General features: G+C 36.8%; 2 protein-coding genes across 2 annotated transcripts; both read right to left on the reverse strand.

Moving 5' to 3' along the window:
* Positions 1-3,569: 3,569 nt before the first annotated feature.
* Positions 3,570-7,865, reverse strand: LOC140332404 (NXPE family member 4-like). The gene is made up of 5 exons (XM_072413673.1): positions 7,842-7,865; positions 6,406-7,115; positions 5,732-5,793; positions 5,352-5,570; positions 3,570-4,105 (listed from the first exon to the last, which is right to left on the reverse strand). Exons 1-5 carry the CDS (start codon positions 7,863-7,865, stop codon positions 3,570-3,572), a joined length of 1,551 nt encoding a protein of 516 aa, XP_072269774.1.
* An 803-nt stretch (positions 7,866-8,668) lies between these two features.
* On the reverse strand, positions 8,669-17,433 carry LOC140332477 (NXPE family member 1-like). Its single transcript, XM_072413722.1, has 4 exons — positions 16,868-17,433; positions 11,756-11,817; positions 10,461-10,679; positions 8,669-9,204 (listed from the first exon to the last, which is right to left on the reverse strand). Exons 1-4 carry the CDS (start codon positions 17,431-17,433, stop codon positions 8,669-8,671), a joined length of 1,383 nt encoding a protein of 460 aa, XP_072269823.1.
* Between the last annotated feature and the right edge of the window lie 1,663 nt (positions 17,434-19,096).

Below are 19,096 nucleotides of genomic sequence, written 5' to 3' on the forward strand. Positions count from 1 at the left end.
GAATCAGATATCAGACCGGGTTGCTATTGGTAATGTCACAACAGGTTAATATGAACCAACACACATTGAACGCACCCTAGCACACTGTACACACAGAGGCTTATAGCGGGCAATGGTGTACAGGACAGGTTCTCCTTAAATGGCCAGAGTGCCCAATGACCTTGCGCCACCTGGCGCTGTTTGATTGGAGGATGACTGAATCCCTAACTGACTATGTCCCGCCCCACAGCGAGGCAGCCAAGTGCTCCCCCAGGGGGTACAAGAGGCACGCTTGGTAGCGCGCGCACCTCTTCCCACAACACCCTTGGGACGTGCCCTACTTTGCACGTCCACAGGGGTGCTGAGAACAAAGACATCCCTGTTCACGTACATGATGGGATGCTGGGGACGCCGCCTGGCCGACCAGTAGTTGGCCAGAATGGATCCCTCCGGCTTAGTGCCTCTGACCTCTCTATTCTATATTGCAGACTTGCAACTAGTTAACATGCATTCTACCTTGTGACATCTGCAAATCAATGTGACTGACAGGCACCACAGTTATATTACACCAATTATATCCAAATTCTGCACGTTAATACACGTAAGTATATTTGGTAAATGTATACATACCAATGATCCCTGATTTGGAGTGTCCTCCTTTCAGAACTAAGTCCCTCTGTTCTTTTTTCTTCCCCAATTATACTTTTTGGAAATATATACCTTTATAAAAGTATCAAATCACTCAAATCAAAAATATGATAGGGGGAAGGGGATGTCATTTGCCTAGATCCTTTGAAATAAAAAGTATCCCATTTTTACAGGTTAAAGTATTTGTTCTTTTGAGATAGTTATGATGGATCACTTGTCCTATAATGATTCTTTGTGCATAATTGTTGCCCACCAGTAGATGGTGCTGTGTCTTTATGTAAACTGTGTAACAAATTTCAATAATGTCGCTGACCTCTAATGTCATTGCTAAATCCCCTCAAACAACTAAAGGCTGTGCAAGATCACTAAGAATTTCAATACTAACTAGGTCAGTATTAAAAGTGTATTTCAGAGGCAGCATTTTCTATTGAAAAGGTTAAAACTAGGTGAAGAAATTCTAGAATAATGTGAAAGAAATAAGTGAAACTGAAGATGATCTAGATAAAGGTTACTTAAGTTTGGGGTAAAAAATGTTTTCTTGCACACACCATACTATATCATTAAAGTCTTGTATGAGGTTTAAGTATACAGGTACATATACGTACCAGGTAATTGTAAAAATTAATAATCATTATTAATGTTTGTGATTATTGCTTTGAAAAGCCCCTTCACATACATATGCACCCTATTTTAACAGTGAATTGTTTAGGTTGTTTTAAAATATACCATTTTTTTATTTACTTGTATTCCTTCTACTTCTTGTGGACTGGAAACCCCTAAAATAGTGTCAATAAATTATTTAATTTCTGCTGTCTGAATTCTGCAAAGAAGAGACCTTTGTGTGTTCTATATTATTCTCAAGAAACTCTTTTTTTTTTTAACTGAATTTTTATTGAACATTTTTACATACAAAGACAACCAGGCTTATACAGCAAAACATCTCGTAAACACAGCATACAGGGTGATAGGTACATCCGATAATGGTACATAAAACTCTGGCGTAAGTAACAGTAAAAACAGTGGCCGTACTGTACCGGCCTATCAAACCCCAAAGACTATAAAAATACGGAAACAACAGATAAATAAACAACAGAAAACAAGAAATGAGTCAAAAAGAAAAAAGTAAGCTAAGCCGGGGAATAGGAGGAGGGGGGGGAGGGGGGATACAAACAAAAGTGGATAGGAAGCACACTGACATCCGGAACCAGCGACATATTAAACCTGTAGACTGGTATAGTAGGCATCCCATGGTTCCCATATCTGTTTAAATTTCCCAACCCTGTTTCGGTGGAGGGCAGTGAGGTACTCCATCAGGCGTATGTCTTGAATACGAGCATACAAATCCTCCATAGAGAGGGGCAGTCTGGATTTCCATTTGGTGGAGATTAGAGTACGAGCAGCCACTAAAATATGTGTAATAAGCTGACGGGCGGACTTGGGGAGGTCCATAAGGGGCAATCCCAGCAAGTGGTGGAGCAGGTCAAGGGGAAATCGTTGTTGAGTCACATCCCCAATTAGTGCATTGACTCTCCCCCAATAGCCCTGAATAGGGGGACAGGACCATAAAATATGTTCCAGAGTCCCATAATGGGACCCGCAGCGCCAGCAAGCCGGATCTACCTCCAGAAACAGGCGGTTTAACACCACCGGAACAAAATCTTGTAAAGATTTTCTTTATAAAGCGTACATATTGAGCTTTTATTTGCTGCTTCCCACAGTGTGGACCATGTATCCTGCTCCAGGGCACCGTCCACTCAAGAAACTCTTAATGAAGAAATGCCATTTAGCAGTAGCTAGAGTTATTATTATTATACAGTATTTATATAGCGCCATCATATTACACAGCGCTGCACAAAGTCCATAGTCGTGTCACTAACTGTCCCTCAAAGGAGCTCACAATCTAATGTCCCTACCATAGTCATATGTGATTAATGTAGTCTAAGGTCAATTGTTAGGGAGAAGCCAATTAACCTAACTGCATGTTTTTGGGATGTGGGAGGAAACCCACGCAGACACGGGAAGAACCTGCAAACTCCATGCAGATAGTGTCCTGGCTGGGGATCGAACCTGGGACCTAGTGCTGCAAAGGCCAGAGGGCTAACCCCTGAGCCACCGTGCTGCCCGAGTGCAAGTATAAAGACATGAAATGGCTAAAAAGTGGCCGAATACATTCAGCAGCACCAAGAAGCAATATAACGTTAGAGTTTATACCTGTCAAATTCAGAAATTCATTAATAGAAATTGTTGGTTCCTAAACATTAGTGGAGACCTGGAGCTATCAGTCATAACTTGGTATTACAATTGGCTGCAAGCTCCTAGCTGTGAAAGCAGTGCCTACTTACCATATATACAAGGATATAAACTGATTGGGATATACTTATTTTAATGAAATACAGGTAACATGTATTTACTCAAGTATAAATTTAGGGCACAAAACGTGACAAAATTGGTCAACAGAAACACCTGAAAAATATTGTAAAATAAAATAGGTATCTCTATGGTGTGTTATTTTTAACTATCTTTTTAAAAGGGAAAACATACGTTGACTTGTTTTGATGTAACACGTCCTTTAACCTCCCTGACAGTATTCCTGAGTGTGGCTCTGGGTTATTTTCCAGTACCAAAAGCGGTAACCCCAAGCCACACTCAAGCTGGCATTGTAAAGGGCTTACCTGGTCCCCATGAGCCCACGGCGTTCTCTGGTGATACCCACCAGGCATCTATCCCCTGTCCCCTGGCCTGGCCTGGCATTTAGGTTCTGGTATGATAAACATATATGACTTTTGGTGAAAGTAAAATAAAAGCAAATATAGTGACAGGAGGTTCTTATTCTTCACCAATCCACTAAACAACAAAAACGTACTTGTCTGCCATGAAAATACTTCTAGTTCTAACTATTCCAGTAGTGTCCTATTATGACTTCAGTCAACATCTACTATAAACTAGCAAATATATGTTAAAAACATATATATTTGGTCTTGGACAACATTTTCTGGAGGATAAACATCATTTGTATTGTATGCAATGGTCATGTCCCAAGCATCAACCACAGCCACAGGAAGATCATTGAAAATGTTCTTAACAATAAGATACTGAATATAGCCATGGAAGTCACTAAATCTCTCGGCATCTGCACTTATCTGTCCGGTGTTCTCTGCTTTAATAATAACTTTTGTGTCTGGACTCCGTAAGAAGAGACGTTGCAAAGCTTTGCGCACGTTAATAACTCTTTTGATGAAGAGGTGGATGGGGAAAGGTCTGAAGTGTTGGCCAAGGCAGATAACAATGACATAGTGTGGACCTCCATCCAGCTGGTCTATTTGCTCATTTACATAGTGGTCATCTTTTACGGAGTAAAACCGACTTGCAACAATTGGGTGGCTGTGTTTTTTCCACTGTAGCCTGATGTTACTCTGCTGGTCGACTGATAAAAGCATAGACTCCAATCCTGCTCGATGTAGATCAAAAGATTGCAGTCCTGGTTTAAAAAACAGAAAAACATAGATTAAACTGTGTTTGATGATATTCTTGCTTTTGTAATATCTATATAAACCACAACCTGAGCCATATCTCCAGTATATGCATACCACCCTCCCAACCACACACCCACCTCCTTCAATTCCACCATGCTCTATCAAACTAAAATAAATTATTCTACTAAAGCCATAGTCTTGTAATTCCAGTGTAGTCTTTTTCTGTTTACCTACTGGAGGAGTCCTTGCTTGAGCGTCCATATCACTTTCTGACTAATGTGGATTCTTCCCTATGTTTTTTTTTCAGAAAATGATATCAGCAAGGGGAGAAAAGTAGGGACCAACTACTGTGGACAATTCTGTATCGGTGGATCAGTTGTCCCCGTAGAAAGGAAGTGGCACTGTTAAGGGACCCAAGTTGCAAATTTAGATCAGCAAAAATGTTATGGTTTCCTCCCTCCCCAGCAGGTGATGCAGGAATAAAATACCAGGTTGCATCTCCCAGGCTTTCCACCTGGTGTGGAAAGCAGAACAGGGGGCTCTGGTGTAAAGACAGCTAAGATCAGGTACTGGGTAGGATGCTAGCAAAAGGCTAGACAGGCTGAGATTAGGGTAGGTGGCAGGCAAGTGTGGTTTGGGTCCAGATTGGAACTAGAAACTTTTAGGGTCATTAGGGTCACCGGCTCATCATTCCCTGCAGGTTGCTCTGGGGAAGACTGGGAGACACTTAGACCCCGCACCCCAGGTAATCCTTCTGTCATCTGCCAGGGTGCGCTAACAAGCACATACTCTGAAATCCCCTTTAGATGTGCACCGCCTTTAGATTAGGTGCATTGGATACATAAAAAGGTACATTCATGCACAGCAAAAGTGAGGCTGAGGATGCTGCTGGACAGATGATCTGCAGGTAACAAAAAACTTTTCCACTAGGTAGGGAATAGTTACATTCTGTGAGATTTGTTACAGGGGGTAGGTGGAGGTCATGGGAGGGATTTTGCCTGGAGAGAAATCGAGACTGAGGACATCAGGTAGCCCCAGATCAAATATGAGTATTATACCGCATAGTTCTATTTTTTCCAAGTTTACCTATTGAGAACGCACCCAAAACAATAATGTAAATAAACTAAAATACAGTACGTTTATTGAAGTCAGGTCATTCAAGGATTTTTCTTTGGCTTAATACACTATGCAGATAAATAGGTTTTTTTTTACATTTCGGCATAACTTCAAAAAATATCAGATTTTTATTACCTTGAAATGTTTTCAATAAATACAGATACCATTGCCGTAAAGTAGAATCACCTATGAGAAAAATCATTTTGTCCTTTAAACAGGTGTACATTTGTTCATGGAGTGTGAAGTTGCCGATGTTACAGAACGCAGGTCTCCATTTATTCTGAAACACAAACCCACTAGGAAATGGAGATGTCATCCCAATCTTGCATTGTTCCAGATGTGGAGGAGATAATTCTGTGAAAATAACACACAAATAAAAATGTGTGAAAAAACTCACCTATCACAGGGTTTGGTATTTTGTTCTTTTAAGTCTCATGATCCGCACACTCCTAGTGACAGCATGGCATTATTGAAAATGTAATTTGGAATACCTGTAAGACTAAGGGATTACTCACCTGTACACGAAGACACATCAATAGATTCAAAGGTTTTTGAAATTTCAATAGCAATATTTTCCCTAGAAAAAAATGATTGATATTGTACTTCATTCACTGTGATTCTGAGGAATCTTTTCTACATAGATAAAATACAAGATAGCAATATATTATTTTTTATGTAAAGAAACCCTCTTTGGAACTAACAAACTTTTTTTTCATTTTTCTTTGCATCTAAATTATTTATGGATATTGGCAGTCAATTTTATAAAGCCAGTGTAGCTGTTTAGTATGCTAATTACTGGTGGTGGATGAAACTGAAAAAAAATGAATCAGGGCAGATAGCTTAAGTAATTTAAATTCACATTTATTTTTTTTGCTTTAGATTTAGAGTTCATTATTTATTTATTGGCTCAGCTGGTTGGTATTATGTTTATTTCCCTAGTGGTTAAGCTTGATGAACTTATGTCTTTTTTTCAACCTAACTAACTATTTAGCTATGTAAAACAGCTCACATATATGTATTATTATAATATTCACTTAATACTACTGAAAGTCACTGTGCCCTACTATTGTATTTCCAACTGTCCAACAAAAATTTATAACGTATATAAATAGTATAGTATTGATTCCTTGTAGAGTTTGTATATTTTTTTTTGTTGAAACCTAAATTTTTCTATTGGATATGTACTGACCTGTTAAAAAGAGATTTTTCAAGTGTGCCTAAATAGGAGAGATCTCTGTTGAAAGACTGAAGATATATTAATGACCTACAATGAAAAGATTCCGGTTGAATGCAATAAAAATTTTCATTGCCTTCCTTTCTGTATTCACATATATTCCTCTTTGTATACAGTTGGAATCCACATTCAGACTTTACTTGATGAGATCCATTTGTAAAAGTTCCTACAAAGTAAATAAGACCAAAGCCCCAGTTCCTTGCTTTCCACAATGCTGAAACAGCTTCACTTGAATGGTAGAGAACCAATGAGAAGAAGATCTTTCCTTCCCAAAATAAAGTGAAATAAACATGATAGGTTCCATTTTTAAAATCTTCAACTCTACCAGATGCGGAAGCCTTGAGATCTGGAGAAAAAATCCTAGCTTTTATGAAATCTCCTCCATAGGTTTTTCTGTTACCCAAATGGTCAAACATATTAATTTGGACAATTATTGTCTCTCCAACACAGTACTTTTTTTTTGGATTCAATATGATTGCTCTGCTCTTTTTAGCATTGGTGGTGTTCTCCTTGTTAGTAAATGTGATGGAAGGAATCAAGGCAGAAATGTTTTTGAAGATGAGAGAAGCTTGACTTTCTTCCTCTAGTATGGACCTTGGAACTGTTACCAGTGTTTCCCGGTAGTTTACAGTGGGTTTGATAGACTGTAGAACTGTCCCTGAGCTCTGAAAGTAAATAAAGTTATAAATAATGACTTAAGAGTGTACAATATTTTTTTCCAGCATTTCAAAATTCAGCATTTCAGTTTCCAGGGTTTCCTTCCAGTGACCTCCATAAAGGTTACCCCAGGCAGGTTTTATGAAATAAATATTTTTATAGTTACCTTTTATCAAAGGTTTCAAGCCAATCACATTTTGATTTTTTTTAATTAGATAGATTTTAAACCGTCGAGGCAGACAGGCAAGCATAATCCCAGATCTACCCAAATGGTCAGGGCAGACAGCAGGCAACCAAAATCAAGGATCTAGACAGTGATCAGGTCTAATGGCAATAGTGTACAAGCACAGGATAGCAAGGTAGCTAGTGTAAAGTCACAGCACCAGCTAACACCACTGCTGAGGCTAAAATAGCCCCTGGGTGTGACTGTGCTTGCCTGCCTGCCTACAGACATATCTGATGAACATCCAGCATCATCTGCATGCAATAGGCCCACCAGCTATGACCAAGTAATTGCCATGTCCAGTCTATGATATTTCATTAACATGTTGGTGACAGAGAAAAGGATGAACCAGAGAAAGAAGAATGTAAATAGAAAATAAATTAGCTTTAATGTTTTAGTGGTTACAACATACCTTTCTGCAAAGATGTACTGCAAAGCTTATCAACAAGATGATAATGAATGCGAAAGCCAGAAAATACCTTTGTTTCCATAAAGTAGTCATCACACCTACGTTAAAACTTATTACGCAGTCCATAGTCATATCATTATTCACAGCATAATGTCAATAATGCAATTAATTTTTGTTAATCAAAGTCCTTTGATTGTTGTGTATTTTTGAATGTGCAGGACGCACATTTTTACCACTTTTTTTGTTTTTACCCTTTATGTAAATCTTAAGCCTAAACCTATTTTTTCATTTAATATAGAACATGCAAAGGGTAAAACCCCTCTCATTAGTCCTATTCCCAAACATTTCCTAACAGGAATTAAAGGAAGATGCTTTCTCATAGGGCTCAATTTTTGAAACAGGGAATCAGACATCCCCTCAAACATTACCCGGTGGGAATCTTCCAGACACTTGTGTTTCAAAGGCAGTAATTGGTTCCCACCAGGAATGTCAGAGTCTGTGCTTTGTAAATTGAGCCCATAGAGTTCTGGAAACAGCTTTTCCCACTAAGGATTTCCCAGTGATCAATACAACATTTGTATTTCCAACATTTTGAAAACACAGTCCTTTAGTCCAGCTCAAGTGATCGTACCTAGGTCCTGTGTAGACAGGGGACAATTTTCCTCTCTCACAGTGATCAGTTTCTTTTCAATTTCTTTTCCATTGATTTAAAACACCAGACTCACCACCAAATGATATGAAAATCTTAGAGATTCACCTATCTACACACAGATGTATTATTGGATCATTTTTGTTTTCAATAAACACATAACATTCTATAATCATGTTTGTTCCATTTGTTTACCAAGTTTTCTTCATTCACAACTAGGACTTAAAAATCATATACAAAAAATATTCACTTTTAAGGACCATTGTATGATAAAATATATTTAACAAATATAGGATAACAACAAGTTAATTTGACTCTTGACAACATCCTCTGGAGGATGAACATTTGTAGAACCAAATGCTGTAGTCATGTCCCAAGCATCTATCATCCCAACACGCAGTCCACTAAAGATGTCCTTTACTAGGAGGTACTGAATATACCCATGAAAGTCACTGAACCGCTCTACATCGAGGTTTATCTCTCTCACATTCTCAGATTTTATTATAACTTTTGTATCTGGACTTCGTAAAAGCAGATTCTCTATGGCAGTTCGTATGCCAAGGAGTCTCTTGATGAACAGGGAAACAGGAAATGGCCGGAAATGCTGTCCTACAGATATGACAACGATTGTGTTGGAGCCACCACCAAGCCGGTCGAGTTCCTCAGGAATGTAGGAGTGATCTTTGACATTAAAGAAGCTTTGTGTTACAAATGGATGCCCATGTTTCTTCCACTGAATGTAGATGTTGTTTTTTAAGTCAAATGCCAGGAAGGTCCTGTGCCAACCAGATATGTGGTTGTCAAAAAATTTAAGATCTATTAAAAAAAAATCAGAAATGGAATTAAAATGCTTACATTTTTCAATGGTCTAGCTTTAACAAGTATTCACATTTATTACATATTTCATATTATTTATTTACATATTTAGTACAAAAATAATGTCTGAACATGTTTTAAGTAAATGCAGTTTGCCTGGTATAAACTTGCACTTACTGTAATTGTATAAATGATTCCCCTCTCACGAAGTACAAAGTAAACTACTTGCATTCTCTGACTACTTAACCCCATAGAGGGACCAGTTTATTAATCTTTTTATTGGCCCTGAACTAAGTTTGTGAAAATACTATGTTCCCATGTTCAAGCACCACCCTACCTTTGGGCTTTATTGCAGCCTCACTTCCATCAAGCTTTGTATTAATACTTTTTTTGGGGGGGCAAGGAGGACCCTTCCCCTTATTGTATCCCTGGATGCTAGTACCATACTACGTGGTACCTGGGTAGGGTCTTGGATAATGATCCTCCAATTGATGTGGACTGAGACTCTAACCCCTGTATGTATGACAAGCAATGACGTATGAGCTGTTATACCCTCTAATGTAAAACTTGTGTAATATTGTTACTTATAGGTATGTTTTAGTTTAACACTGTATATGTATATACTGTTTCCACTGTTTGGTCTCAATAAAATTATTTAAAAAAAAAAGTCTCATAAATGGTGATCAGCACCTTTTTTACATTTTTCAGGAGCTCTTAACCCGATCTCATGCCTGTGCAGAAGGGGATACCTGAAATTGGGGACAGCAGAGAGCCAATTGGATTTTTATTACGGAGGGATTGAGGGCTCTTCAAAAGCTAGATAAATATTTTTTATTAAATATTATTATTTTTTTAATGAAAGTTTGATTAAGGAAAATGGATATCAATGATAAAGCCTATTTGTTAAGGGCTTTTTCAGGCCACCCCACTGTTGTTAAGTTGCTGCCAGTATGTAAGTGCTCTGGAAGTACAAGTTGCTGAAGCATGGAAAGGTGAAGACCAAGAATTCTCATATAAGGTTACTAATGTCTTAGAAAAATAAATAAAAGAAGCTGCACAGCAGAGAATCATGTGTGCAAAAAGCCGTAGCACCCAGCAGCACACATACAAACATGAACCATTAAAGCATTACCACTTAAGTACAATTAGGTTGACTTTTTGACAATGATCTGGATATCATTAGTATCAGTATCATTACTATTTAATTCATATGCTCCCTGGGGGCTATTCTTTAAAATGCAGTTTACAATCCTTACCCTTTATGACTTTTGGGAAGAATTCTATCCACTGACGAATTGTTGAATCTCCCATCAAATATATCATTTTGCCAGTCAAACATTTTTTTATGTTCAATAAGGGCTCAAAGGAAGAAAGATTGCAATAGGAGGGAAACCATTGGTTTTTAAAGAAGTAACCACTGGGAAAAGGAAGAGAGGTCCCAATCTGGCATTTTGAAGTCACATTTAAAGAAGTTTCTGAAAAAGAATTGTGTTAACATAAGTTTTTTTTTATAGCTTTTTGGGTTTTTTAGTACTTACAGGAATTACTATGAATTTTAGAAAAAATTATAATAACATGTTGTTAACTTCTTGTGTGTGACTGTTCATATTGTACTGATCAACCAGTTTATATTTTACATATTTAGGCTAACTTTTTTTAAAAAAATAGAGACTGTACATTTAGCATTTGAGTGAATAGTTTATTAGCAAATATATAAAATTCAGTCAACCAATTATAACAAAAATCCTGGTATTATTATTTACCTCCCATACGATAAAGTATTTAAAGGCTCACGTTATTTATTTACCTATATACACTTGAGCATTAAATATAATATATCATTTTAATTTTTTAAATATAACTATAAAAGTTAATATTATTTAAGGGTATTTATAAAAGGTTAAAAATATACATATATAAATAAAAAATATAAACATATATAGTATTTTTTAGAACATTACATAATTTAGTTCTTTAGTAAATCAATCCTAACAGTAATCTCACACAGTTGTGCGTGAATATGTGTTTTCATATCCAATCATGGGCAGATGATATACATCATTAGGTTTTTGTTTTTTCTTTAAATATTTACATGATGGTTAATTGATGTAAATATATTATTATTATACAGTATTTATATAGCACCATCATATTACACAGTGCTGTACATAGTCCATAGTTGTGTCACTAACTGTCCCTCAAAGGAGCTCACAATCTAATGTCCCTACTATAGTCATATGTGACTAATGTAGTCTAAGGTCAATTTTAGGGAGAAGCCAATTAACCTAACTGCATGTTTTTGGGATGTGGGAGGAAACCTACGCAGACACGGGGAGAACCTGCAAACTCCATGCAGATAACGTCCTGGCTGGGGATCGAACCTGGGACCTAGCGCTGCAAAGGCTGGAGTGCTAACCCCTGAGCCACCATGCTGCCCTTCAAATTTTTATTACGTGGATATTCTCAATTCTTTAAGAAAAAAAAACTTTTTATATCTGATTAAACAATCTACCTAATAACATAAAAAAAATTATTAAAATTGCTGACTTACTTGGACACTTTACAACCTCAATGCTTCCAACTTTTTTAGGAATTTCTATGGCAATGTTGGACCTTTAATTATGAAAATGAAAAAAACAGGAAATACATTAAGTATTTAAATGGAGCTGTTATACTTTCTATTTAATTGTATGTCAATATGGCTTTAATTGTATGTCAAACAAGCTTTATCAAAATCCAAAGACAAATGTGATATATTGATGTTGGTGGCTTATTTTTTTTTAAGGTTTCAGGCTGTCAATAACACTTTTTCTATCTTAGGATGATCACATTCAATCAATGCATTGTACCTATTAGAGGCAAGGAGGACAAAAACTAAAATGTATTGATGTGGCCACATTGGTTGAGAATACCAACTGTATTTGAGTTGAGATTTTATAACAAAGATTTTAAATGTAGTATAATTGAAACTCATTATTTATAAATATGGGATTATTCAATGACATTGTTGTTGAACATTTTTAACATAGGGCACTTTTTAACATTAACTTTCAGGTCTCCAGGGAATCCCTAATATAACTACTCTATCCACAGCTCACAGTACATCAACATAGTAGTTATTTGGAAGAATGCCTCCTACATTGCTGACCATTGGGAATTTCACCTCTATAGATAGCCAAAAAGATCATTGGTAATCAGTGGTATCTGATCTCTGAAGGAATCCTGGTTGAGAAGCACTGCATTAGACGTTGCCTTCATTGCCAATGCTAAATTCAAAATGTCAATCTTTTATGATAACCATTATATTGTTCCTTTATCGGCAGATAAAGGAGTGTGTTCCAGACCAAGCTGTGCTGCTGCAGTGGCGCTTATGATGCTGGCAGTCTGCCTGGAAAAGGGGGCTTAAAAGAATTAAATGCCCATTGATTGGTAAAACCCTTCCCATATATTAGGCTACTTGGCCGGAAATTTATCAGATATTTATAGTTTCAAACAGTCAAAAGTCCTATTCTTTTTTTGAGAGTGAAACCTTTGGCCACACGATTCTCTGTCGTGTGTACTCCCTCTCACACAACATTGTGGACAAACTTTTATTCATTTATTTCAAACTTTTTTAGAAAATAAAAATATCAGCACTAATAGGAATTTAGCTAGTGTGTCATTTAGAACTTTTATTATCTGATACTTAAAAATAGAGGACAGGGCAAGGGTGCAATATACAATTGCGGGTGGATTGTTTTCACGTGTCTTGCGATATCACATTTGTTTTAGAGGTAGGCTAACATAATGGATATATACTAATATAGGGTATAGGGGTACAGATGCAGGGGTTACGCCCAAGTCTGGTAGATCTTCAATCTTTAGGTCATTGTTCACTCTTAAATAACACAATATTACATTTCTTCCCCTATTTAGGAAATGGGGATATAGTATTTCCTTCGGGGTTACAATGTCTATCAAATCAACAGTAGTAAATGAAATTCTAACTCTTTAGGCCTGATTTTTGCAATCTATCCAATGTTGGAGAGGATGCACTTTCATCGAATAAGCTGGGTAATCCACCAAACCTTGAATGTATTTGGTGCAGGATTTAAAACATTTGCTAGCAAAAAACTAATGACTTTGAAGAAATTGATTCTAGGTTTGCTGGATCACCCAGCTTAACTGATGAAAGTGTATCTTCTCCAGCCTTGGAGAGATTTATGAAATCAGGCCCTTTATTTCCAAACAACGTAGAGTTTATTAAAAACGTTAAAGTGGAACTAAGTCTTGTGTTACTCACCTGTACCTGTTTCTCTGCAGGGCACTACCATCTTCTTCTTTCTTTACTTCAGTCTTGCTGATTGGCTAGGCTGGGATGATGTAACTGTGCAGAGATTCATTTATTCCCAGTACGAAAAAAGGATGCCAGGAATGCTGGGTATCCTAGGAGCCAAAGCTGGCACTGCACATGTGCAGCTCAGCTTTTTGCCAGAAACCCAGAGGGATCAGGCAGGTAACAGAAAATTGCAAAACGGACATTGCCTATTGCTTTCTGTAATAATGACCTGACTGATCATGGATTCCTAAAAAAATGTAAAATCAAATTCTTTAGCACTTAATCTCAAGCTCTTTTGATTCAAAGTATATTTTACCTTCATCAATATGACTATGAATGAAAATGATTATGGAAGTAAGAACATTTATGGGAAAATATTGTTTTCAACAATATGATTGTCACAAAGGTTTTTTTACATTGCTTGGAAATAAAGTGTTAGAATGTAATGCACTACTATGGTTTTAGGAGACATTGACAAAGTCAAAAGCACCACGGTGGATTAGAAGTTAGCACTCTGGCCTTTGCAGTGCTAGATCCCAGGTTCCAATGTCAGCCAGGAGACTGTCTGTATGGAGTTTGCAAGTTCTTCCCGTGTTTGCGTGGGTTTCCTCCCACATTACAAATTGACCTTGAACTTGATGACATATGACTTAAGGTATAGATAGTGAGCTCCTTTGAGTGAGAGCTAGTGGTATGACTATGGACTTTGTAAAGTGCTGTGTAATGTGTTGATAAGTATGTGTTAAAGTTATTGATTACTCTTATGTTTAAACATTTGCTTACATGTCACTTTATTGCTTTATATGCCTCATGTACTACAGACTGGAGACACCTGACACCTGTTTTTTTTTTAACTAGTTGTTCAGGTACGCCGTACCTGCTAATCTTCCTTCTACAATCTGTAGGATGAATGGAAATCAAAGGGCACAATCTTCTAGAACACATAAAGTTTTAAAAAAATGTTTTAATAGAAATGAGTTTAGGAAATAAAACAAACTTGCTTTAGTTGAGGATAGGTGGTTGGCAGCATGCTCAAAAATATTCTCCAGTATTAAAGGTAACTGTAATTTTTTTTTATTTTTAGTTTAGTTCTGCTTTAAAGACATCTGCTTTATGTATAAGAATAGGCTATCAGGTCTTTTATTGCTATTTTTGTACAGACTTTAGTAACACCAATAATCAAAACTAAATTATTATGCGCTATTTTGATGATTCTAATTACAGAATTTGAGTAGATGATATGGTGATTAAGCTATCAATGTCTTATGTTTCTCAGAGACCCCGTTGATGATATTTCTTCTCTTTAATTACCCTGGTCTCCACAAACTGTCTATTATGAGGATCTTCCAATCTCCCTATTCAATTTTATATGTGCACAAAGAAATAGTAGGTTCTAGTGTAGCCAAAGATGTGCTGGAACATCTGAAATTCCCAATGGGACCATACCAAGACCAGAATATTAGGTACTAAATTCTCAGTGTTGTACTGATTTTTCATGACATACATGAGCCTACTGTATGTGCCATATTTATTAAATATCTCCAATACTGGAGAAGATCGATTATAATGGAAGAGCCTTGGTTATTTAGCAAACTTGGAACAGATTTCTTAAAATCATTTGCCAATAGTTGGCAAATGTTTTTAATCCAGAACCAGAGTTCATGCTAGGTTTGTTGGATCCTCCAGGTTCTCCCATGATAGACAGCTTTACTAAATCAGGTCCTACAAAACTTAAAATATTAGTAACATTTAATTATGTGTGTTGAGGTATAGATAAACATATATAATGTTTATTAAAGTAATTACATTGTTAAGTCCTTTATTAAAATACCATTATGATATATAGCACTTTGATAAAGTGGGATATACCCTTATACTTTCTGATAGTCATATTAGAGTGTTATGATATATTATAATTGCCATAACTGCCTAGCCCCCATGACTTGAGCATGCATGGAGGCGTCTCAGGGTGATACAAAATTTGGCAAATGACTGGAGAGCTCACAAGGGTGACAGGTCAACAATTACAATGAGGCCTGTAATCTTCAAATCATATACAAGAACAAGTCAGAGCCAAAGTTATACATGGAAAGTCAATGTGATATCCAAAGGCGGAGAAAGCACAAGGTCAGAGGATAGCTATAAAAATATAAATTACAGTCCTTATCCCTAAAATATGTCATCTTTGAATAAACAGAAAACTGGTGTACAGACCTTCTTCAAGGAGTAATGGATAATACTCTGGTTTAGGTTGTTTGTAGAGTACTTGAGGATGTAGTGTTCAGGCCCAACAGATGCTTCTCTGCCTCTCTGCTGTCATAATCACTTAGGATTTATATCACTTAACTTCAACTATATGACCGTAGGTCATTGAAACTTTATTTTTTCAACTCTCCAATCCAGAATTTAGATTAATAATAGCCCAAAGGGAGTCCAGAATTTCTATCCACATACATGGTCTTACCAATTAGACATTTATTACATTGGAAGCCATATCCACCCCTGAAGAAGCCTTTTAAGGGTGAGATGACTTTGATTAGGTATTTACACTATGGAACTAACTTTTTTAATTAGCTAATAAGAGACTGCTAACTTATTTGCTGACACTTCTTTATAGGAATATTTGTATAGTGCCTATAACCAGGCAAAACAATAGGTTTATGGGTAATATTGGTAATATGTCAAATATTAGGTATGTAATTATTCACTTTGATGACTTGAGTTTGTGAAACACATTCATTTGTTTGCCACAAAGACCTTCTTATGTCTTTTCTTTGTTCGTGTTCAGGGACCAACCATATTACCTGTTCCTAAGTAATATAGGAATTGCCAAAATAAAACCTCATTTCTGTGCTTGAGTTTGATACAAACATGAGTTGGGGAATACAGTCCTTAGGAAATCAGAGTCAAATGTTGACCTGGTTTCATTGTTTGATTGATTAGCACTATTTTAAATGATATATTGATACCTGTATGAATATACTAAAAAAAACATGCGGTATTTATATGAATATGTATGAATATGTATATGTATAATATCAATATACACAGGCTAATACATACATGCGGTTTAAAATCCATGGGAGATAAAACTGGGAACTAAATGACAGTGAAGGATGAACTACTACAAAGTAAATAGTCAGTCTCATTGGATTGGTCACAGGTTCATTTTAAGGTAAACCCTGTGAATGCATTTTTTTACCATGTGGTCAGTTTTATTTGCCCAGCTGTGTAGCAGATTTACTTAAACTAGTTTGAAATACAATTTTACTTATAATAAAAAATACTCTTTGAAAGACATGCAGATAATTATAAAATATTGATAAAAAGTTTGAAAGTACCTACCTGGAAAATAGAGTCTTGTTCATATTGGTGAGGAATGTATAAGGTGTGTTCTCACTTTTTAGGGAAATAAAAGCCTCACAAGGTACTTCTGGAAGCTTGATACAGTAGAAAACTTCCTTATATTTCCCATCTATATATTTACACATTTTTTCTTGTGAATTCAAGTGCAATCCACATTTCGTATGAACCTCTTGGCCTTTTTTAAGGAATTTTCCTGTGTAGCTGACATAACTGTATCCTATATTTCTTCCTTTCCACAACAAAGCTACTCCTTCACTGGGATGCATCAGCAGAACGGATATTTGTACTTGTCCCTCCCAAAATAATGTAAAATAGATATTATAAGTTCCATTGTTGAAGTCCTCAATTCTTCCAGAAGTCCCAGCTCCAAGGTTTGGTGAAAAGATTCGGGCTCGTAGGAAATCTCCCCCATAATTCTTCTTTTCCCCCAAATAATTGAACATCTGAACCTGAACGATCAATGTGTCTCCAACACAGTATTTAGATTTGGAATTTTTTATGATTGCTGTGCTTTTGAGTGCGCTGGTGGTCTTGTTTAAATACATGGTATACCTTTGGGGAATTGTACCATTTATTTTAGTCGTTATCTCAGTTATTTGTTGGTCAATGTTTTTGGGTTTCAGTGCTGTGGCAATGTACCCAATGTATCCATAGGCAGGAACCAGATGATAATTTTTATTGAAAAAGTGAAAACTTGATAGCTGATGGGAAATGGTCAACAATTCTCATGTTACAAACAGTCCTTATCCACAGATACATGTTAGGTATTAGCTCTACAACAAAGAACCTACCTGACATAAGTTTAGATAAGCGATGTAGGTAAACACCAATATAGCTGTACAAGACAAAATGATCATATAAGTTTTGCTGGTTGATTTGTACATTGTATTGGATCTCCTGAAATAGAAGTGAGGTGAAGTAAATTAGAAATGTAATCCATGATTTATAGTATAATAAAAGGGAAGTCTCATAAAGAATGGCCAATGTTTAGGCAATTTCCATGTTCACTGCCTTTTGGTGGTAAATGTAAGATATGGCTAGGTAATGTTCACTTCTTCACACTCACAATACAGTAACTTATAGTAGACACAGTTATAGGATAAAAATATATTTTGCTACAAGTTGTTCTTTAAGGCCTAGTTGTACCCCCCCCCCCCCCCCGAGTGTAGTCACCTAATCTAATACTTACCTCTGCCAACATTCCAATGAGCTCTTCTGTCCATAGCTATGCAGACTTTCTTCAAGAAGTGTCCCCAACAGTTCTTAATCCTGTTCACATGTACCATGGCCCCATGTCCTCTTTCGAAAGAGAGCCATACTCTCCAGGAGTGCTGCAGGCTACTAAAAGTAGCTACCCATAAAAATGAATGGAGCACTGCCACAAATGCATTAGATGCAGAGAACCTAGTGTGGGGTGTTACTGTGGATTTACAGGTGATGTACCCACCACAACAAAGAAAAATAGTTGGAACTTTAAAGACCCATTTTTAATTGTCATTGACCTTCCCTATATCTGACTACATCAAGGCTGTGTCATGGATTTTGTTTCTTAGCTGGTAATTCCTACCAAGCAAACACTGATAGATGCTGTAGGATCACCATGTGACAGTTTTGTAAAAAGTGTGCTATATTAGTTAAAAAGGAACAGGGAAGAAATCTTTACGGATCTAACATACCTTGGCTTTATGCAAGGGTTTCTCATTAGATGTGTTGCGATTACATGGGACCTGATTTTGCTGGGACTTCCCTTTCCACCTGATGGCGCTCAAAGAAGGGGCCTCTGCAGCATTCCACTTCATTTCGGATCTACCTTCCTTTTTGGCTACTTTTGCCCTTCCCCAGATATCACTACCTGACTGGCCTAAAGGCCCATGTATTCTAGATGATGATTAGGCCAGGATTGGTCAGCGCAATGAAATTGCAGAAACAGGCTCCAAAAGTATGGCCAGAGTAACTCTGCTCCTCCACACTCCTAATTCTCTCTGAGTTGTCATAGCTGTTTTCCATGGTGATGGATCTGTTAAAATTTCAAGTTGCTTTTGGAATGTTAAAATTTATATTTGTTTGATGCTGTTTGGGAGAACCGTTATCTCCATACCTCCCTTTTCAATTGAATTTCTGGAACGAAGCACAGTTGTCACATTTTCTAGGCTCTCTGCCACGAGCATCTGCCTTCTAGAGACCATTGATTTTATTTGAAAAGATGTG

The sequence above is a fragment of the Pyxicephalus adspersus genome, chromosome 6, assembly GCF_032062135.1.
Source record: "Pyxicephalus adspersus chromosome 6, UCB_Pads_2.0, whole genome shotgun sequence".
NCBI lineage: Eukaryota > Metazoa > Chordata > Amphibia > Anura > Pyxicephalidae > Pyxicephalus > Pyxicephalus adspersus.

Excerpts from the sequence above, each read along its gene's own strand:
- LOC140332404 (XM_072413673.1), bottom strand. The coding sequence starts at position 7,865 with ATGGACTGCGTAATAAGTTTTAAC. Across the intron at positions 7,116-7,841 it reads ACTGCGTAATAAGTTTTAAC|AGCTCAGGGACAGTTCTACA; the intron begins GTAGGTGTGATG and ends ATTTACTTTCAG. Across the intron at positions 5,794-6,405 it reads GAAAAATCTCTTTTTAACAG|GGAAAATATTGCTATTGAAA; the intron begins GTCAGTACATAT and ends ATTTTTTTCTAG.
- LOC140332477 (XM_072413722.1), bottom strand. The coding sequence starts at position 17,433 with ATGTATTTAAACAAGACCACCAGCGCACTCAAAAGCACAGCAATCATA. Across the intron at positions 11,818-16,867 it reads AACAAGACTCTATTTTCCAG|GTCCAACATTGCCATAGAAA; the intron begins GTAGGTACTTTC and ends TCATAATTAAAG. Across the intron at positions 10,680-11,755 it reads TGAGGTTGTAAAGTGTCCAA|AAACTTCTTTAAATGTGACT; the intron begins GTAAGTCAGCAA and ends ATTCTTTTTCAG.